At 42.8% G+C, this 22,075-nt stretch overlaps 2 protein-coding genes across 4 annotated transcripts; both read right to left on the reverse strand.

Annotated features, from left to right (window-relative positions):
- Positions 1-499: 499 nt before the first annotated feature.
- Positions 500-7,849, reverse strand: LOC136499470 (CBL-interacting protein kinase 10-like). 3 transcript variants are annotated; one of them, XM_066495118.1, is made up of 4 exons: positions 7,664-7,849; positions 5,374-6,824; positions 1,764-1,904; positions 500-691 (listed from the first exon to the last, which is right to left on the reverse strand). In XM_066495118.1, the coding sequence occupies exons 2-3, from the start codon at positions 6,527-6,529 to the stop codon at positions 1,783-1,785; spliced, it is 1,278 nt and encodes a 425-aa protein (XP_066351215.1). In that variant the 5' UTR covers positions 6,530-6,824; positions 7,664-7,849; the 3' UTR covers positions 500-691; positions 1,764-1,782. The 3 variants fall into 3 exon arrangements, with proteins under 3 accessions (XP_066351215.1, XP_066351210.1, XP_066351211.1); XM_066495113.1 differs by having other exon boundaries at positions 5,263-6,824; XM_066495114.1 differs by having other exon boundaries at positions 5,263-6,805; positions 7,664-7,684.
- Positions 7,850-16,156: 8,307 nt separating this feature from the next.
- Positions 16,157-20,479, reverse strand: LOC136499488 (uroporphyrinogen decarboxylase-like). The gene is made up of 6 exons (XM_066495125.1): positions 20,185-20,479; positions 19,973-20,097; positions 19,162-19,272; positions 18,758-18,946; positions 17,578-17,703; positions 16,157-16,930 (listed from the first exon to the last, which is right to left on the reverse strand). Exons 1-6 carry the CDS (start codon positions 20,300-20,302, stop codon positions 16,415-16,417), a joined length of 1,185 nt encoding a protein of 394 aa, XP_066351222.1. The 5' UTR covers positions 20,303-20,479; the 3' UTR covers positions 16,157-16,414.
- Positions 20,480-22,075: the final 1,596 nt, after the last annotated feature.

The following is a 22,075-nucleotide window of genomic DNA, read 5'->3' on the forward strand; positions in this document are numbered from 1 at the left end:
TTACCATTCAAACGAATGGCATCCATGCAATATCACGCCGCATGGACGACGAAAAAGAAACAATCAATTCTCCCAAGTTAGTAATTATATATAAGCCACCTAGAAGTCCTTAAGTGGGCTATAAGAGATGTGATCACCAGTATAATTTTTTTTTGATTTTTAAACACTTATATATAACTATAAGTTTGAAAACTAATTTAACAACAAAAACTTTTGTTTTAAATAGCCGTAAGACATGTTTAATGTTGAATCTAGCACTGATACCAGCTGTCATGGAACCGACCAATTTATAAGAGCACAAGTACAAAAACAATCGCCGAAGCGATCAAATTCTCGAACTTGAGCCCATATAAACCCAGTAGTCAACCGAAATCTCGAAGGATTTCAAACCAACTTGCATACAACCAAGATCACAGTAATTCAACATAACATATCGTACGTTACAACATTTCGCATACGTTCACAAATAGGTTACATCATCACAGAGTCATTGTTATTACAAAACAAGTCTTGTAAACATGCGGAAGCAAATAGTTTAACTCACACACCGAGTTCAAATACACATACTGGTTTGCTGATCACAGACTGCAAAAGCATTCAGATAAGAGAAAAGAGATCATGCCCATGATCTAGTCTTCATCACCCGCTGGGTGAAGACAATACTTGCAGAATCCCTGATATAGAAGGTCATCTGCAACAAGAGGGAATAAACCCTGAGTACGGGAATGTACTTAGCTAGACTTACCCGTCGAAAACCAAACAAATGACACCAAGGATTATGCATAGCTTAATGTAGTGGAGCTGGCTGACACTTTCTTTTTGTAGAAAAGCATAAGTAATAATGATCAACTCTTAACCTGAACTAGCAGTAACTTTTTAGCCATTAACCTGTCATCTATATTAGCACCTGTACTAAGCAATCATTTTATTAGGGTGCAAACATTAATAACCATATCAGGTATTCATTGTGGCAACCTTATCATCATCCATTTAACCATATCGTTAAATTAATTGAATCTACGTTGTCGCTGCTCAGTCAAGTTCTTACTATCCAGGAGAGACGGCGATTCGAATCGATTCCTATCCAGCTGGAGGGGTATTCCTAAACACAAACCTTGCTTCCCCCATCAGGATCGCAACAAGTCACCTTTGGTACAATTCAGGAGTCGCGGGTACGAACAGATCGGCATTCTCAGAGAACCACTCTGCCAAGGTTGTTCGAGACTCTAACCCGCCTTGGACTTATGCCAATGGCTCTCTGCACATCCTTACTACCTCTAGAGTGCCGCCACTGCTCGCGTTCCCAGCCTGAATCGAGCTACTAGGCTTCGCGGTTGGAACGACTTATCCAGCCAGCTAAGTGTTAGGCTACGTTCAACATGACATGAGGACGTACAGCGTATCGGTCCTTAAATGACTTAGACGGAGTCACTATGTTCAAACCTACACAAGACCCCGCCCGGTCTTAATTCATTATTCACATGGTTCTTTTCCACGATAGCAAATATAGCCAACCGTGATCCACCTCATCCTAAAGCTCGCAGGTGATAGGAAATCACCTGACTTCTACCGCACTAAGCATGGCTAAGCATTTAACCCGTTCCTGAACTTAAATAGGATTCCAGTGCGATATCTGAACAAGAAAGGATATATAATGTAGCAATTGGTTCCAACCAATTCCTATACTTAATGCATCATCAACAATAAAAGATACTCAATGTATTTGTAAAAACATAGGAGGCTTAATATGCTCTGGGGCTTGCCTTTCAGGAACACGGAAGGCTAGTGGTCAGGGCACTCGGGCAATTCCTCCGCGGTGACTGCTTCGTCGGGTTCCTGCACCTCGGGTTCCTCCTCCTGGTTGGCTCCCCCGAACTCCAGCAACGTCACTCCCTTCGGCACACCTATTGCATGAATGCGCAAGATAAATATCATGGATGCACATGAACGAATGTCAGGGATGCTCGAGGAATGCACATGTTCGCTGTAGTTTGCATATTCTAACTTAAGCCCTATTCAAATCACTTTACTTACCAAGTTTATACAACCTAATGTATAATTTCTCATCTTCAGTTAATGACCTAGCACCTGCACCTAAGCATATTCTTAAGTTAGGCTAACCCCTAAACAATCAATGAGAACATTGCAACCACATACACTCAAGCAATTGTATTTCAGCAAAATGAATACTATGTAGCGGTGTAGTAAACTAGCCATAACTGAAGATTTATAATTCCAAATGACATGCAACAAGACAATCTGGAAAGATTATGAAATTGTATGCAATTCATTTTCAGACCTCGAAGCATGATTCAAACCTTTGCCAGTTCGAATTCATAAATCAACAGAATTCTATCCTCACAAGACAGAGAATAAGCAAAAACTGCAACCTAACTTTAAACAGCTGTAGTTTCTAAACTACTAGACCAAATGCCCTCAAATTTTGACATGAGCTAGATACATAAATTATCTACAACTCTTGTATTCATTACAATCATAGAAAACCAAAATATCATGGAGAGCTTTCTAAAGTCCCAGATCTATCCAGAGGGACATAATGCAAACGAAATACTTAGTAACTCATGAGGTAAACATATAATTGGACAACACTAAATCTACTCACATGTCACACATATCACAAGAACACCAAAAAGTAGGGTGTTCATTCCCAAAACATTTCCTCTAATACTTTTCTTAATTTATTTAATTAATTAGAGGAAATAGTAAACATATATGAAAGCTACACCATTAAATCTACAAAAATTACAGTAGACCCTACATGCCCTAAGTAGACTACCATAAAAATTTCACATCATTTGAGTAAGTATAACATCCTACACAAAATTGGTAAGGTAGAATGGCTTAAAATGGCATAATTAGGAAACCTTAGTGAAAAGTGTCAAGCAACAGATTTCATATTTTTCCTAGCATCTATAAGGTACCAAGATACTACCTACCAAGTTTCATGGCCATAGGATTCATAGATAAATTACAAAAATTCACACAAGTATCTACCAATGATAAAAAGAAAATCTATAACTCAAAAACTACACATGCAATGTCTCTCAAATTTTAACCAGAGCTTCTACTAAGCAATACTAGCTTACCCATAAAATTTCACAATTTTTGGATCACAGAAACTCAAGATAAAATTCAAACAAATTTGCATGTATCCAAAAACACATTTCAAAGTCCTATTTAATTCATCAAAAATTTCTAAAACATGTGCTCATATAATATTTTTGTTAAATACTAGACATGACTAGGAACTTCACAAAATTGGAACCATATCCTTTGGATCTACCAAACTTGGGTTACCTATTTTTGAATCTATACACCAAACTATGAAAAACAGTTAAACAAAACAAATAAGGAAACCATTTCACTGATGTTGGCCCGGCCCGAGGAAACGGTGGCCCAAGAACACGTGCTGGCGCGGCCCAGACAACGGCGCGGCCCATGCTGGGCTCCCGCTTCAGCCGTGGTGCTGACAAGAGGGACCCGCGCGTCAGCGAGACAGGGCAGGGGAGAAGGAACGGCCGGTGGCGCAGTTCGCCGCCGGTGGCTTCTCCGGTGAAGGCAAAGGTGCCAACATGTTCGCCTCACCTAAGTGGACCTAGGGGAACCTTCTATTGCAGCTACTGACGCCGCTAGCGGGGGTGGCGATGGCCACGGCGGCGCTCGGCCACGGCACGGCCGACTCCGGCGAGGCTACGGCGCTACGTCTAGGACGGAAGGTGCTACGAGCATCAGCAGTGCACCTAGGATCTAGCGTAAGGCAGAGGAGGGGACGGGAGGGTCACGGTGGCAGTTGTCCGCGTGGAGCGACAACGCCGGCGAGGTCCCGCCATGGCTGCGGTGGGGGAAAACGGCGAATACGCCCTTACCGAGGCACGATCGACCCGACGGTGAGGTGGAGATGGTAAAGGGGATCACGACGAAGCTCTAGGTGAACGGGACAACGCGTTTTTGCAACGGCGTGGAAGCTAGGCGAAGGCGCGGCTGGCAATGGCGGACGGCTGCTTGCTTGGCGCAGCACGCGGTGGAGGCAAAGAAATGAGAAAAAGAGAGCGGCGAGTGCGTCGGCAGGCGCGGGGCGGCTTCAAGACACGGCTGCGACGCCAGAATGCGCACGGCGCGTGGCCAGCGTGCTCAGGCGAGCGGTGACGTGCGGCACACACGCGTCATCGCCTTTCTGAACCGGTCGGCCATGATCACTGAAGGTTTTCTGAAAACACGATTCAGAGTTCATCCAGTCCAACTGACGGCGAAACTTGTCGCCAATAGATCTCTTAATCCATGGCGATCCAGGTTAAGTTGTAATTAACAAAGTTGGAGACCTACGTGAGTACTACAAGTTTGCTAATTGGGGCTCGAGCTAATTTGGCTTGGTTAGTGAGATACAGTGCTCCAAACATCAGCTCATGAAACTAAAACTTGCTTTGTGACTTAGAAAATTTTCAGAGTTTCAAAATAGATCTCAAAACTAACTTGTAGGACCCTTTAGAGCATGTTGTGCACATTTTCATGACTTGGCTTCAAAACAACGTTTGTTCCTTATTAAATTTGCTACAACTTTGCTTTAGGTTGGTCAGACATGCAAACATCCTAAGCCATACTTTTTAAACAGTCAAACACAAGAGCTCTAGGGGTCCAAGTTGGTCAACCATGACTTGGAAACCTAATTAGGCAAAAATGATCCACATGAACATTGTTCCTAATGACATTCTAGGTGTAACTAAGTTACTTAGGATGATTATTAACCACACCATACATTGGTCACACAAGAATCAAGCATCACATGTATTGAAACAATGAAAAACACAAGAAATGTTGCAAATGTTTCATAGTCATGTTTCACATGTTTCATGATCTTGTTGCATAGTATTAACTAATCTTGTTTCACTAAGTGAGTGGCACATGTTGCACTCAAGTGTTGCACACTTTACATTTCATAAAAGAGACAATACACATGAAATATACAGCATGTTGCAATGTTTCGAAATCATGTTTCATGTGATATAAGTTCACGAAGGGATGCATGATGCTCATGTTCATGAAATGCAGTGCAAATGTGGAAGCTAAACACCAGGGGTGTTACAATGAACATGAAAATAAAAGCGAAGTACAATAACAAAATTTTGTTTGATAATTTCTATCAGCGTTACACTTGTCACAATATCTAAAGTTGATGATTCTACTTCTCATCAAATTATTCACCTAGCCAAGCCCACACAATGTCTTTCAGCGCGGGTCTCATACCTTGGTTCATAAAATTTTGATACTCAAGGCTATCACCGTTGGTTTTCTTAATCTCCACTAGATGAAAATTTGGTGTGATTTGAAATATTTCAGCATTTATGGACATCACACCTTTTATTCTTGGTTTGGAAACTTCCATCTGCAACAATCCACCATTTTTCTTTATAACCTTCAGTCCTAAACCCTTTGCAACTTCCATGAGCTTTGTGACAATTGTCGAAGTTGTGTTGGTAGATGTGAATTTAGACTCCTCCTTGTTTGAGTTATTCTCAAAAATACCTGAGAGATCAAACCCATTGGAAAGAGAGATGATATCAAAAGCATTCAAATTAGTAAGTTTCTCTGCTGCTGAATTACACTCAACTATATTGCTATTTAAAGAATCCAAAGCCAAATCCACGTCAATAGGCATAGCATCTCTTGTTGTATTCATAGTAGAATCAGACAATCTTGCATCAAGACCAATTCTAAACCAAGGATGTTTCATTATTTCTTCAATAGAGATTCTTCTATTAGGGTTTGGATGAAGGATACGCCGCAAAAGCTTTCGGACATCTGAAGAAAACCAACTTGGCCATTTGAGTTCTGCTTTGCAAATTTTCTTATACATGTCCATCAAGTTCTTGTCTTGGAAAGGAAGATAGCCTGCCAACAACACAAAGAGGATCACTCCACAAGCCCATATGTCAGCTTTTGCACCATCATACCCTTTTCTACTAATTATTTCTGGAGCAACATATGCAGGAGTCCCACATATTGTGTGGAGCAACCCATCTTTTCTCTTGCAATCTGAAAGTGCACTCAAACCAAAGTCTGAGATCTTTAAGTTGCGACTTCCGTCAAGAAGAAGATTTTCAGGTTTTAGATCACGATGATAAACTTGTCTGTTGTGGCAAAAGTCAACAGCACTAATCAATTGTTGGAAATATGTACGGGCAACATCTTCTTTTAACCTTCCACGTTGAACCTTGTTGAACAACTCTCCTCCCTTGACATACTCTATCACAAAATATATCTTTGTTTTGGTAGCCATCACCTCATACAATTGGACAATGTTTGGATGCTTTACCAACTTCATCACTGAAATCTCTCGAATTATTTGATCCATAAGACCACACTTCAAGATCTTATCTTTGCCAATCACCTTGATAGCAACACTTTGTGAAGTCTTAACATTGCGAGCATGGTAAACTTTGGCAAAACTCCCTTTTCCAAGTAACTTTCCCATCTCATATCTCTGCATTAGAATATTCTCTTTCTCAGCCATCTTCTCAGTGTTTTATATCCACGATAAAAGCAATGACTTTCAAACTTGAATAAGTTGGTGATAGGCAACAATGATGTAGGGGATGCTTGTAATTGTAAGTGACCAACAATTTCAGCCGTCTCCACCTAGAAAGTAACCTGAGATGATGATTGAGCTACCACTCGTAGCCCCATTATGTGTGTGCTCATCAAGATCAAGCAAAGTACAATTATGTTTGGGTACTCAGCCAATTCCCAAGCAAGGTACTCTATCATGCAACCACATCTTTCTGCATCCCTTGATATTTTCGACAATACTGCCAATAGAAAATACAAATATTTAGACACAAAATTGTTTAGTATTAACTAAAAAGAATTTAAAAAATGAAAAGGAGAATATTTCCGTACAGATAAATACTACCTCTTTTATTTGTTTTGACTCATGAAGAAGAAATAAGTTCATTTCACAAGAATTTGAATAAATTTTAGGCTCTTTTAACCCAAAATTATAAATCAAAATATGTACAGGAATATCAAAATTGAATTTATGTGTGTCCTTTTACGAGATAAAAAGAAGAGCTAAGGCTACTTGATAGAGAACCTATATAAGCTCGATCTGCATCATAGATTCCACAAAGACTAGAATAGATAACAATTTGTCAATGCAAGAAGTCCATACATGGATGGCTGAAAAAATGACCCTAGCTTCTAGTACTTGGGTGTGGTTTGTTCATGAGGAGGCCAACTGGTACATTACTATTGCAATGCCAAGAAGAGAAAATACCCATGATACTCTTATCAAAAGAATGCATTGATGTACTGAGAGGTAGATTGATCTGAAATCACAGGTCAATCCAACTAAAACTAGACAACTACATGTTCACATCTCTATTGGACACAACAAGGCACGGGCAAACTGACTCCTGACTTCCGTGTATATCTGTACAGAGCAGGCCTAAATCAAGAGGCTGCAAGAGTATATATATTGGTGTTTCAGAACCAGGAGCAGGTGCAGGATTCACCAATATATATACTTTATCACATGAACGGGCAAACATGCAGATACAAAAAAACTAAAAATCCAAAGCCATGTCGATAAGTTAGATTCTTTTTTGGACGCAACAAGATCGAGTTGGGAAGTGGTGTGCACTGGTACCTGATCCCGGCGATCCGGGCGAAGCGGAAGAGCCTCTCCAAGTCAGGTCTCGTCTTCAGAAAGATTCAAGCAAGATGGAGCGCTGTGCATGAGAAGAAAGCGGAGACGCGATTCCTCTCCTGACTCAATCAATCAGGTTAGTGTAAGAGAGACCCCTTTATAGGCGGAGGAGGCACTGAGCTTCGATGGTCGATGAACTCGGGCTGCCTGGGACTGGGAGAGTACTAATCTGCTTGCTACTCCGTACTCAGCATCACGAGTGGCCGTGGGCCCATCAGAACAGAAGCATTGGTTTCTCAGCTGGGCCCATTGTTTAGGCTGCGTTTACTTGGCGAAATAAAAATGTTTGATGTCACATCGGATGCTTTGAGGATGTTGGAAGAGGTTTTTAAATACTAATAAAAAAATTAATTACATAGCTCGCCTAGAAACTGCGATACGAATTTATTAAGCCTAATTAATCCATCATTAGCGCGTGTTAGTTACTGTAGCATTTATGGCTAATCATGAACTAATTAGTTTTAAAACATTCGTCTCGTGATTTCCGACCAAATTGTGCAATTAATTTTTTTTCGTCTATATTTAATACTCTATACATGTACCGCAAAATTCGATATGATAATTTATGGTGAAAATTTTTAGAAACTAAACCAGACCTTACTTTGTTGTTTGTTGGATTGGACATTAGACTAGACAATGGAGCAGCATGGCTGCTGCTGCCTGAGAGGCTGAGACTGACGGTGGAGTGGGGTGGAGCACTTGTTTAGGTCTGTTCCCAAAAAAATTTTAACCCAAACTATCAGATCGAATTTTACGGTATATATATAAAGTATTAAATATAGACGAAAAAAACTAATTGCACAGTTTAGTTGGAAATCACGAGACGCATGCTTTAAGATTAATTAGTCTATTATTAGCCATAAGTGCTACAGTAACTAACATGCGCTAACGATGAATTAATTAGTCTTAATAAATTTGTCTCGCAGTTTCCAGAGTATCTGAAAACCTCTTCCGATATCTTAAAATATTCGATGTGACATCCAAAAATTTTTATTTCGTGAACTAAACACACACTTATTTTCCCTTTCTCAAAAAGGAAAAAAAAACTTGTTTATTTTTCCCTCGTGATCAGTTAGAGTAATCATATTCCTCGTGATCCGTAATGGTGGTGGTGTACAGCTCGCACCTTTGCACTGGGTCCTGCTCCGATTTGGTTTTGGGTGCCTCGCTTGACCTCGAGCCCCACCACCCGTGGATTAGCTCGTTTCATTCAGAAAGTGTGTTGCCGGTAGCACTAGCACCGTATAGGAGGTAAAGAAAGCGTCCCAATATGTTGTGCTGAAATCAGAGAACAGAGACTTGACGAGCGAGCGATCTAGGCCGATCTGAGATCTCTCAGGGCACACAGTACACCGGATGACCCGGATCGACGGGGCTGGTCTTCGACTCTTTGTCCCGAAGGGAAGCAGAAGCAGAGCTGCAGAGGAATGGCAGGGAGTAGCTTTCGACGTCCTCAGGCCTCGGCGGCCGCTAGTAGGTTAAGCGTTAACCGAGTCGCATTACACTAGATTCTTTTCAATTTAGTAACCAACGCACTAGCAGCTGCGTCCAGCTAAATTGGGCAGACCACCAAGGGCCAGTTTAGTTCCAAAATTTTTGGCAAAATGAGCACTGTAGTATTTTCGTCGTTATTTGGTAAATAGTGTCCAATCATAGTTTAATTAGGTTTAAAAGATTCGTCTTGTGGATTTCGTCTAAACTGTGTAATTAGTTTTATTTTTTATTTATATTTAATACTTCATACATGCGTCTAAAGATTCGATGTGACGGGAAATGTGAAAAATTTTGCAAGACGATGGCGTATTGGCGTGGAAAGGCAGAGAAAATATCTGCATAGTGCAGTGACGTAGGACTGTTGGATTGGATCGGATAACAGCCTGGCACAGTCAGACCAGACGCCAAATTATTTCTTGCTCGAGTCGCGAACAAGAACAAACCATATTGCGATAAACGCTAAAGCTTACTACCAGCTTAGCATGCATATCCCTTCTTCGGATCGGATCCCCTGTAGAGCCACACTGATTGGCGTCCACACTCCAGTGAGAGATGAAATTAGAATAATTAATCTAGGGCCATCACGCAAGGTTTGTTGATGGAACAATGTTGCGACGACAGTGATATACGTTCGCGTCCGCTAGGACCTGCGGCAACCGGCAATATCAACCAGCGCCCTCGTAGTCGATGTTTTTTTAATAGAATGAATAATAAGACTTGTAGTTCCGCGGTTCGACACCGATCGATCGATGTTATGTGCTACTACTACTAATACATCTGATGGGACTTGGAAGATCTATGATACTCCACCTCGCAGTATTCATTTGCTACGGGAGAGAGAGAGAAAAAAAAAGGTAAGCTAGGGCGAAAGATTTGTTTCGTAGCAGCACGCGCAAACGGATAGAGATGAGGTTACGTACTACCGGCGGCTGCCCTGATGACCTGGCTAGCTCGATCATGTATCAGCGAAGACTCTATACCTAATAATAAAAGAAATAAAATTTCTCCTCACTTATTTTTTTTGTCCGGCCATCCCTTCTTCCTATTTTTTTTATGGCCTTTCCTAACTAACTATGTGAATGTGAAAATTATTTCTACTCGGCTGTCTACCGTTTGAATATATGTTTTTGAGGCCTAGATCGTAAAATCCTAATCTAAATAGATCCATCCGATGAGTACCGAATAGAAATTCTAATCTAAAAACAAAAGGCTAAAAGTTTTATTTTCTCTTTTTATTTTTCCGTGGCCAAGTCACGTACTATAAATCCTAACAAGTCACGATTACAAGTCACGTATCTGTGTATAGACAAGTAGCCGAACTTGGCTTCCTTGTCCCAGACGTGCTGGTGATGGCCAAAAAAGAAAAATAAAAGGTCAAGGCTGGTTAGCCTACAAAAATTAGCTTCCTTATGCTAATACGTGTTGACCAAATTCTGAATTGAAACCCAGAACAAGAACAAAAGGCCAACGACCTTGTATGGGTTCGGCCTGGATCAGGATGTCTCGCTACGGGACAATAAAATAGGAGGGTGCAAGGGCTGATTTTTTTTTCAGAGAAAAAAAGAGTAAATTTCATAGAAATTATTATAACTAGCAAATATGCATGTGCGTTGCAACGGGATAAAAAAACTATCGCACTTTCATTCCGGATGAATCCATTACAAGTGAGAAGTGCTCTACCTTAAGCGCAATGCTTGGGGGACGCATATATGCTATCCCCCACGGTCCGAGTTTTTTTTTAATAATGTTTGTTTGCTTCTAAAAGAATTATGTTTTTGACTCATTCATGAGCAAATGCAATAAGCTAAAGTACAATTTCGTGATGCACATATAAAAGAAATTAAATGCCTAAAATTTGTTAAGGACTGAGAGATATCCGGAGCCGGCCGGTTCCTTTCACAACAATTATCCCTTGTGATAACGCTTCTAGAAAACTCACGTCTTTTTCCAATATAAAAAAACGGACTCGACTTGCCAATTAGCTGAGATGTTTTCTGGGCGGACGTACGTGGTGATTGCTCTATCTAGGACCGAACTCAATTGACTCTCCTCCGATCCCATGCAGTCTGGCCATGGACCCAGCAAGATAGAGTTCCATTGCATAACGTGAAGCAACCCCAAAATATGTACGTATATATTTGGTTAACAGCTTGCGGCCGATAGACATACGCGGCGAAGTGGTCAACGTATCTGCCGGCCGTTTACACCAAAGGCCAGGCCTCTAGAATGTGCCGGACCGCTTGCCAAGTTGTGCCGCGCTGCCCAGACTATCTTGTAGGCTCAATATAATCCGTGTTCACGAAATAATAGCCTGATACACGTACATATACCATGGCCAGCTCAAGTTGTACGCATGCATACATATACAGGCGCTGCACATAAGGCCGCCGGCGTTCCAGCCATGGTGGCTTGTTTCTTTGCCATGCATGGGTGCACATGTCGAGCACGTACATTTTCTATGTATTTTTGAATGCCTGGTGATGCACGCAAATAAATACGAGTATACGCGTATACAAGACGAATTTAAATCTGACAAAAATCCATCAAACGGGGCAGCGGAATAGAAAAACAGACAAAAGAAGAAACTCTTCGGTCTCTCAGATGGGCGGGCAAAAAAACTTTGATTTATAGGAGACAAATAACCACACAAGCTTGAAACATTTGTTCTCCTGATTGTGAAGGAATTGTTCGGTAGCTAGGCAATATGTATAGTTTCCATAATTTGGGTGGGCAGACTCATCTCTCTTTTCCGTGTATCTCCACCAACTAAACATGCAATCCGAGGGCAGCATGTCTTAAGATTTATTTGATTCACTTAAGGTTGGATTAAGCCCAATTAATAAATTCGATAAACATAGATAGTGATGTCCGAGAATCATACAATAAATCATACGTCTCGTTGCAACGTACGGGCATTTTTGCTAGTTATCAAGAAAATGTCAATCGATAATAATAAAAGGAGGAATGCGTAGATAACAAGATAAGAGCTCAAAAGTAAATCCAAAAGTTACACACAAGAAAAAGAAATTGCGAAGAAGAAAATATAGTCTGTTCACTGATTGATTTCTAAACTGGAAAATCTGACTGACGCTGATTGGTGATAAGTTCCGACGGAAACCAAAACGGGCTGATAGAAAGGGAGAAAGCGAGGATCGATGAGCTGTCAACGACCATCCATCGATCCCGTCACCATCGCACTCGCACGGGATCAGCGCGTGCGGGATTGTGCGGGCTGCGGCCGCCACCCGAGATATTTTCCGCTGGATAGGGACGCCCAACCGCAACTACCCGATCAACACCAACACGGCACGTATCAGATACGATACCCACACGGCCCCCGGCCTTTCGATCGGCTTTCTCCTCGGGTGGACACTCTAGGCTCGATGGTCACTTGAGGCCTGTTTGGGCCACGTTTAGTTCCGCTGGTTCGGCGCCGCCAAATGAACTGTAGCTATACCCACAGTGTCGTTTTGTTTTTGTTGGGTAATAATTGTCCAATCGTTGACTAATTAGGCTCGAAACGTTCGTCTCGTAAAGTACAACCAAACTGTGTAATTAGTTTTTGATTTCGTCAATATTTAGTATTTCATGCATATACCGCAAGTTTGATGTAACGGAGAATCTTCTTTTTGCATAGTATTAAAGTTAGGAATTTGGTGGAACTAAACAGGGCCTTGTTTCACTGCGTGGCCTGGGGGTGCAGGGTGCTCGCCCAGGCAGCTCGATTCGGTCGTCAGACGCTCAAAATCGACGGTCGAGGAGCTGTCTGGTCCAGACGTCTTCACCAGGGTCAGAACCAAACAGGCCGGCTCGTCCGCCTGTCGCTACCCGTGCAACTATGGAAGGTGAGAGGTGCTCTCTTTTTTTTTTTTAGCATAGAGAGGTTCTTGTCCGATCAAAGCGCGAGAAGTCGCGGCTCCTATAGCGACAGGACGAGGTTTGTAGCTGTTGCGGTGTCGGGCTACCGATGGGGTTGCCGAGGTGGTTGCCCATGAAATAGGGTCCTTGACAGGTTGATGGTTTATAATCTAGGCTTATCAGTTATGATATGATATTTTTTCTCTCATAACGATACAGTATTAGAGCTGTTCGGCTAGTGGTTTTTGTGGCTGATAAGCCAGCTAATGTCGTTTTATTGTGAGAGAAAAACAATATACTATGGCTGATAAGTTCAAGTGAACAGAACTTTAGTCAGCTTATCAGCCGCAAAAACAATCAGCCGAACAGCCGAATAGATTGAGTTTCACGGTTTTTTATCTATTATATATAAAAAATAAATAAATAGAAGTTTGGCCGCTTGTTAGGAATCAGACTCGTCTAATTGAGCGTGTATCAAATAACCCCGTTCGGCTTGCTGAAATTTAGCTGAAAGTGGCTGAAAACACTGTTCTGGCTGAAATATTGTAAGGGAAAAACATTGTTCCGGCTGAAAAAAAAGTCGAATAAGCCAAATTTAAGGTAAGCCGAACGGAGCCTAAAGCTAGAGAGGCACCATGCAACTATGAAATGTGGATTTCTATCATCCTCGTCAATATGGAAGCGCAAGTGCCCGGATGTTCGGACGGACACACGCGTTCGAAAGCTCGCCCTCCGCCCTCGTCTGTGCTTCGTTTCCCGTACACCTACGCTCTGCCTCCACGCCCCGCAGTGCCCGCGTTTTGCGCGCCCACGCAGGGCCCGCGCGCGCTAGACCGGCGTGGGGACCTCTCACGCCCCTCCGTCGTTTGCGCCCGCTCGGTGGCGCCCCAACATCTACTGCAGGTGGCTGCGGCAGGTGGGTCCCGTTGCAACATGTGCAACACCAGATCTATTTGAAACATCCAGATACAACATTTGAAACACACGTCTGAGGCACATGAAACACTCGAAACATGTGTATGAACACACTTGTAAAAACATCTGAAAACACTTAAAAACCATTGCAAACACATACGCAACATCTAGATAAAATACTTGCAATATATGTATAAAATATATGCAACATCCAGATAAACGCATTTGCAATATGCTTGTGAAAAAACAGATGAAACATTGAAAACAGAAGCTTGCAACATACTTGTACCACCATTATAACATATGCAACATCCCGATCTACTTTTGCAATATTCATATGAAATACTTACAACGTACCTATGGAACATCTGAAACACTTGAAACATACTCTTAAAACATGTGTTGTTCGCCCTTCTTCTTCCGGACGACGCAAAGCGGACCGGGGAACGGCGGGTTCCAGCCAGCCGGCGGCCGAGAATGGTGGCGCGACCTAGCAGCGACCAGCTGTGCCTGCACTTGGCCTGGGCCCCGCTAGCGACGACCCCTCTCCTGGCCTCCTGGCCACACACAGCGGGCGGCGCCTGCACGCCTGCGCAGCGCTCGGTGAGCGCGGTGGAGAAGGAGCAAGGCGGTCGGCGGCACTCGGAGGGGTGGAGATGGAGGAGGGCGCGGGGGAGGCGAAGAGTGTGGCGTCGGGGAGCCGCGTGGCTTGGTGGACGGTGCGGACATCACGGCGCAGCGAGCGACCGGGCGAGGAGAAAGAAAACTGCGTTCGTTATTTTGAGATGAACCTTGAGGGGAGAAGGCCGGGGCAGGCCTAGGGAGCCGGCATCCGAGCGGATGGTCGCCCTAACTCAAGCATTACCGATATTTTTTCATCTTATTAAAAAATCCATACATTTCCGGTTCTCAGAAAACAAAGAATTAGTACGAAAATGGGGAAAATTGAGGTGACCATCCAGGTCATTTTCGTCAAACTAGGATTAATCCATCGGTCGGTCTAATTAACCATTTGACACGAATAATCAAGTGGGGCCCATCACAACAACAAAGTTAACAAAAGCTGCAGTTTCCTTTTCAAATGTCACCTTCCTAAATCAACGTGAGAGTTGCAGCCGGCGGGTTGATAAATATACTAATCTGCTTTATTTACTTTATTATGCTGTGAGCATCAGATCAGGATAGCATCAAGCCCAAATGCAGATAAACATCCATAAGCGCGGCAGGCACAGACAAGTTTTTTCCTCCGCCCAAAAGCTAACATAACACTAAGAACAAACTAAGGCGACATAAATAGATCTGTCAGCAGCAGTAGATCAAGCAAAGAACCAAACATGACCTGATCGCTGCATTGCAGTTTTATTCTTAAATAAGAACCCTCCTTTTTTTTTAATATACGCTTATTATATCATCAAACAGCGCACCGTGTCGTACTGGATAAAGCTGAAGGATTAAATTGGGAGTACAAGCATGGATGCAGCAGCCATAGAAAAACAATGGCATACGCACCACCTGACTGCACCGTTGGCCTGCTCTCGGCGCTTTCAGGTAAAGCTGAAGCAAGCAGCTGGACTTCATCAGTAAGGAAAAGAATCATCTAACCATGGCATCCCCCTGCAGTCCTACATACTTTTCTCAATATTTAAGCAGCATTGCTAATTGCTCACTTTTGAGCATGTGTATCATTTAATAGAGATCTTTTGGTAACACCTCCCACAGGAACAACGCCTTGTCTTCCATTGTTTGCCACCAGTACCAACACTAAAAGTATGATGCAGATGTTTCAGCAACTAACTACATTTGCTTGATGATCCAAACTACTATTCTCTATGTAGGATCAGGTGTTATTCCTAAAATTTATAGAATTCCTAAAATTCATGCAAGCAATACCTGAAGAACGAATAACCTTTCAGTTGGATCAATCAAACTTTACAAGGTAGGAATTCTAAACAGTGCGATACAAAATCACAGCTGAAAATTTAACTTAACGAGATAGATCACAAGCAAGTTATCTAGGAATCGAAGTTAACCTCAAGAACAAAAAAAAAAAAAAAAAAAAAAAACAAGAGTGATACCACGAAAAGAAAATGTATATAACTAGTATTCTAAGAGAATACAAGAACACACCCCCTCGATGGCTAAGATTGAAATATTTCTATCAACATATATGATCAATACTTCTGCTTCGTAGAAAAGACTTGATTGCTACAGAACTATAGTGCTATAAACAAGTAGGCACTTCATTTCGCCTCGACTCAAATCTGCTTACAACATTACACTGAAATCAGAACTTGAAAAGCGACAGATAGAATCAATCACAAAAATATATTCAAGTACTCTATACTACACGTGGCTTTCTGCATCTATCCTCAACCACCGATTCTACAACTTCTGCCGATTGGAGAAAGGCAAGAACCAGGTTCTTCAGTATCTGATCCCTTTCGCAACCTCAAAGAAGTGGGCAACATTTTCCTCTGGAGTTCCAACCTTGATGCCATGACCAAGGTTCAATACATGTCCAACATTGCCAGCCTTCTGCACAGTGTCGTAAATCCGCTTGCTTACAAACTCTTTGGATCCAAAAAGAACACCAGGGTCCACATTCCCTTGAACTGCTATGTTAGATCCCAATCTCTTCCTGCCCTCTGCCATATCAACTGTCCAGTCCAAGCTCACAACATCAACACCTGTCAACGGAAGCCTCTCTAGCAAGCCCCCGGATCCACTTGCATATAGTATCAGAGGCAAGTTAGGATGTGTTACCTTAACACTATCCACTATCTGCTTTAGATAAGGCAGGCTAAATTCCTCAAAATCAGCTGGGCTGAGTTCAGTAGCCCATGAATCAAAAATTTGGACAGCCTGCGCCCCATTGTCCGCTTGGTATTTAATATAGTTAGCCATCGATGTTGTGAACTTCTGTAGCAAATTATGTAGAATCTACAACAACACGAAAGCAACTGTCAAGATCAAAGCTTTATAACAAGACTCAGGATGATCAAGAAAAAAATAATGAAATAATGTAACAACTAACAAACTTAAAATATGCTCCGTGTTAATAAACTCTAAAAATGTCCTTTTGATGTACTCTGAGATATATATAAACCAAGTTATTCAGATGTCATGCTAGAAGCCAAGCAAACTGTGTAGTATTCAGTATCCTACATAAAAAAAAGGGCGTACCCAGTGCAAAGAGCTCCTGCTCTGTGCGGGGTCTGGGGAAGGGTGTCAATGGCAAGCCTTACCCTCGCCTGTGCAATGCGAGGAGACCGCGACTCGAACCCGGGACCTTCCGGTCACAGGCATAGTTTTAAAGGCGGTTAGGCGTCCAGGCGAGTGCTTGGTACGCCTGGACGCCTAGGCGACGCCTAGGCCACAAGGCGCCAGTTTTCCAAGGCGAGCTGGGTACGCCTGGACGCCTAGGCGTCGCCTAGGCGACGCCTTAAAAACACTGGTCACAGGCGGTAAGACTCTACCGCTTGCACCAGGCCCGCCCTTCATTCAGTATCCTACATGCATTTGCAATTTTCACAAGGGATTGTGCTGAGTAGAACAACATTCATGTGGAACAAAGATCTTTTCCATACCGCTGGTTCGGAGAAGGCCATTTTCTTAATCATTGTAAAGTTCTTTGATGAACCTCCTTCCACACAATAAGATGCCAAGGTAAACGGAGCTCCAACAAAACCTAGTACAGCAGCTTCATTCTTAACCTGAGAAAGAAACAACTTAGTCACTCATAGCAAGAAGAAAAACTATCGTATGTTTGAAATGTACCTCGATACTACCTCTACACACTGAAAATGAAATGCCATGCAAAATACCAAAAATCCAAATAAGATTAGAGAGACACATGTTTATAGTTTCTACTGAAACTTAAACTATTTTCCAATCTTTTGAAGAATGGAGATTGATTGTTTCAATGTACCATTTACCATGCCATTTGACTATAACGGACAGCAAATATAAACTGTACTTCTTTTTACAATATTTGCATTACACAACAGCAAAAACAAAAACAAAAAAAAGTTCCCAATGGCATTGAATTTTTTTTTTACAAAAATAAATAGAGGCATCTTATTGTTGGATGAAAACTGGACTGATCAGTTATATAGGCTAAGATTCTCAGTAAGGCAAACTGCGGAATATGTCAAGCCCTATCTGAAATGTTACAATGGATTGATGCTGACCAAAAGAAAAGTAAAGCATATGCGATGAAAATTGAAATCCAACAATTTTATTTTATGAAATCATTCCCATTCAAAAATGCACATGAGCTACTCAGCATAAGCAATTGCACTATCTTGATGTAATTATTCCATAATGTATTCATGACTCTAGAAAGCTCCAAATACTAAAGGGCGTACCCAGTGCAGAGAGCTCCCGCTCTGTGCGGGGTCTGGGGAAGGGTGTCAGTGGCAAGCCTTACCCTCGCCTGTGCAATGCGAGGAGACCGCGACTTGAACCCGGGACCTTCCGGTCACAGGCGGTAAGACTCTACCGCTTGCACCAGGCCCGCCCTTCAGCAAGCTCCAAATACTGTTGCATTAAAACTTAAAAGATGAGCCCAGATTGCCTGCGACTTAAATAGACTGATATATACTCTGTGAAACCAATAGGGTTGATCAATTAGAAAGTGAAAACTGTGAGTTGACTACCAAAATCATAACAGGGACAAACCTAGTTCCACATGAGCATGTTTTTCTAGTGACCAATTGACCACATTTTTCAATTTTCATGTCTAGGTACTGAACAACATATACTAACCTCTTGTCGCAACAAATTCAGAGCCTGCCCCACATAAGGGACCCACTCCTCAGGAACAAATTCTCTGACTTCATTCACAGCAGCTGCTGTTCTCAAAGGATCATAGATCACTGGACCTTTTCCCTTCACAATGTCAAAAGGTATGTTCATCCCAGGAAGTGGAGTAAGGATATCCGAGAACAAGATGACCTAATAAAAGCATATGACAAATATTAGCACAACACTGAATACCATACATAGAAGAATAACAGATATTGCACACGATATTCGTGTAGGCTTTGTGACAATTTCCAAACAGTGATTTTAAACAACATAGCCTACCCCAACTTGCTTGGGACTGAAAGGCTATGTTGTTATTGTTGATTTTAAACAACATACACAAAAGGCTAAAGTCTGCAGCTTACTCCATCAGGCTTGAAAACCTTCCATGGTTGCAAAGAGATCTCAACAACTAGGTCGACATTTTCTGATCTTTCACGGAACGAAGGATATCGCTCGCAGAGCGATTGGTAGCTCTGCAGGAAATTCAAAGGGCAAGAAGTTAGTAAGGATGGATGATCGCTATTGGTTGTACAAATAAAGCATGCCGGCATGCCTTTAAATAAAACATAGACCCATCCTGATTCAATAAGCCACAGCAAACTTGACATTGTTATGTAAACCATAAGTCACAGACACAAAGTTGCCATGGTTATGAAAAAATCGAACAAGTTCAGAACCAGGATCAGTTAGATCAATATGCAATCACTAGTGCAAGCATCTTTTTTTTCAAGGCCGTTGTTGTGTGTGAACAGGAATCAAGCTTCATTTTAAACATCAAAATGGTAGAACAACTGTGGAGTGGGCATTGATTTTAAAGGGAGTTTTGACGATGAGTTTTAGTAGCCCCCCCCCCCCCCCCCCCCCCCCCAACCCACCCTTTTTTTTTTACAGAAAGTAGCTCCCCCTTGACTAGTCCATTTTCCCACATGCCACTGGAGTCTACATCATAGCACCCTACAAATATTTAGCATTTTTCGTTCCCTTCTATGAAGAATCTTGGTTAATTCTGCTATTTCTCACATAACCTACCGATCACTTTTCGAGAGTTGAGACTATGACTATAACACTACCAACCAATTTAGAACGTTCATCGAGCTGCGCACTGGAATGCTAACTACAAAAATGCTTAGCAGACGAACAGAGAAAATCGTAATAAAATGGAAGTGGACTTGCCTTCATGTACCTCCCAGCCTGCCTCATGAGCCAGACGGGTGGCCTGTCGACCTTCCTCCCTCTGATTGCGCTCACCAGCAGCGGCTCCTCCGCCGTCCCGGGCGAGGCCTCCTCCACTACCGCCTCTGAAGCACCATCACGTCAAAAGAGCAGCTAAATTAACTTCTCAGCCCAAGCCTCCCAACCTGTGAGCAGAAGAGAAGGAGCTTCACCTCCGACGGCGCTGCAGCGGATGGCCGAGAGCTGCCGGCGTCTGGGCCCGGCGCGGGCGGACCTGCCGTGGAAGAGGGAGGTGGACGGCAGCGAGAGCGGCGGGCACGCTGTCGCCATTGGGGCGGGATCCGAGGTGGTGCCGCGCTCGCGGACGGGCCGACGGAGCAAGGGAGTCGCGGCGTCGGGTCCGGGACTCGGGAGGCGACGACCTGGCTTGGCTTGGCTTGGCAAGCTGGCTCAGCCGCTCAGGCGACGGAGAATCGGAAGGGGATGGGAAAATGGGATCAGATTGGACGAGAGATGATCTGGGATGAGATGAACGGAGATTGTGGGGATGACATGGTGGATAATAGCGTGGGCCATCGTGGCCTGGAGCGGGATGTCCGCTCTACCCAGTCCCAGTTAGGCCGGCAGCCCATCTGGCAGTTTTTTCGGGCTACGGCCCACGCACAAACAGGCCAACTGCGGAAAGGACGGAGGCCGCGACCAAGCGTGGTGGTGTCTCGTTCGACCTTACTTCTCCGCGCCGTGGGCCAAAATTATCTTTGGACGCCTGGAAGATTTTTTTTTTACGTGAAACCAAGTTGAGATAAATCTTAAAGTACCTTCTTGCAAATGAATATTACCAGAAAAGCTGCACTTTTGCCAGTTCCAATCTTAGCCATGACAAGAACATCTTTACCCGCATGTATGCCGTGATTATTGAGGGGGGCAACCTCCTGATTCTTGAAGGTTTCAATGATAGCATGTTGAGATAAATCGAGAGATAAAAGGTGCTAAGATCCTGTTCGTTTTTCTTATAATCCATATTTTTTAGCTTATTTTTTCAGTCGGAACAATATTTTTCTCCCGCAACAAATCAGTCAGAACAGTGTTTCGGCTTATTTTTTCAGCGAAGCGAACGGGGCCTAAGTAGTAAGGGGTGTTTGATCCGGTGACTAAAATTTAGAAGGTGCACGTAAGGGTGTCGCATGAGTTGTTCGGACACTAATAAAAAAACAAATTACAGAATCCGTCGGTACTCCACGAGATGAATTTATTAAACCTAATTAATCCGTTATTAGCACATATTTACTGTAGCAATATATTACCAAATCATGGATTAATTAGGCTTAAAAGATTCGTCTCACAAATTAGTCGCAAGTTGTGTAATTAATTTCGTAATTAGTCTATATTTAATACTCTATGCATGTGTCTAAACATCCGATAGGACAGCGACTAAAGTTTAGGAGGAGAAACCAAATACCCCCTAAGTGTAGAACTACTTAAGCAAGTATCATGATCAGTATAAACTTGGGGTTGGTACCGCATATTCCATTCCAATTTTAAAAAAGAGTACCTTAAAGACACATAATTAAGAATTAAGAAGTGTTGTTTCCTGCACAACAGTTGTCTGTACATTATCCAGCATCAGTGAGTATGTTTACTATTTTTTTTCTCGAATACCCAAAAAATTTACGTATCATTATAATTAAGAAGAAGAGTTTAACCGTACAAATGACACGCTTATGATGAGCGCGCTAGGTGCTATGACTAGACCTTCCTAACAGGCTGTCGATATTACATAATTAAATGGCAAACAATCAAATAAGAGCACGGCAGCGACCTACGGAGTTAGGCTTCTCCGCTGCTGGCTACACGACCCTACTCTGCCATTCGAGAAGAGCGCTCTTCTACTAGCCCTGTTGTTGGTCATTGGAACAGCTCGTCCAGAGCTGCCACGTGGCTCGGCGTCAAGTTCCCTGCGAATAAAGCATCGTATGTTCCCTTAGGCGCAGATGAAACTGGAGCTGCCGGTGGCACGATGCCCATCCTCTGCATGAGGAGTACCTTGCCTCGCTTGGAGGTCGGTATGTGCGTAAGCGGTTGAGCGGCAATCCGTCTGCTCCT

Source organism: Miscanthus floridulus, chromosome 1 (genome assembly GCF_019320115.1).
Source record: "Miscanthus floridulus cultivar M001 chromosome 1, ASM1932011v1, whole genome shotgun sequence".
NCBI classification, from domain to species: Eukaryota; Viridiplantae; Streptophyta; class Magnoliopsida; order Poales; family Poaceae; genus Miscanthus; species Miscanthus floridulus.

Excerpts from the sequence above, each read along its gene's own strand:
- LOC136499470 (XM_066495113.1), bottom strand. The coding sequence starts at position 6,529 with ATGGCTGAGAAAGAGAATATTCTAATGCAGAGATATGAGATGGGAAAG. Across the intron at positions 1,905-5,262 it reads TCAAAATTTTATGAACCAAG|GTGTGCCGAAGGGAGTGACG; the intron begins GTATGAGACCCG and ends TTCATGCAATAG.
- LOC136499488 (XM_066495125.1), bottom strand. The coding sequence starts at position 20,302 with ATGGCGACAGCGTGCCCGCCGCTCTCGCTGCCGTCCACCTCCCTCTTC. Across the intron at positions 19,273-19,972 it reads AGGCTGGGAGGTACATGAAG|AGCTACCAATCGCTCTGCGA; the intron begins GCAAGTCCACTT and ends AATTTCCTGCAG. Across the intron at positions 16,931-17,577 it reads TGGCCTTCTCCGAACCAGCG|ATTCTACATAATTTGCTACA; the intron begins GTATGGAAAAGA and ends GTGTTGTTGTAG.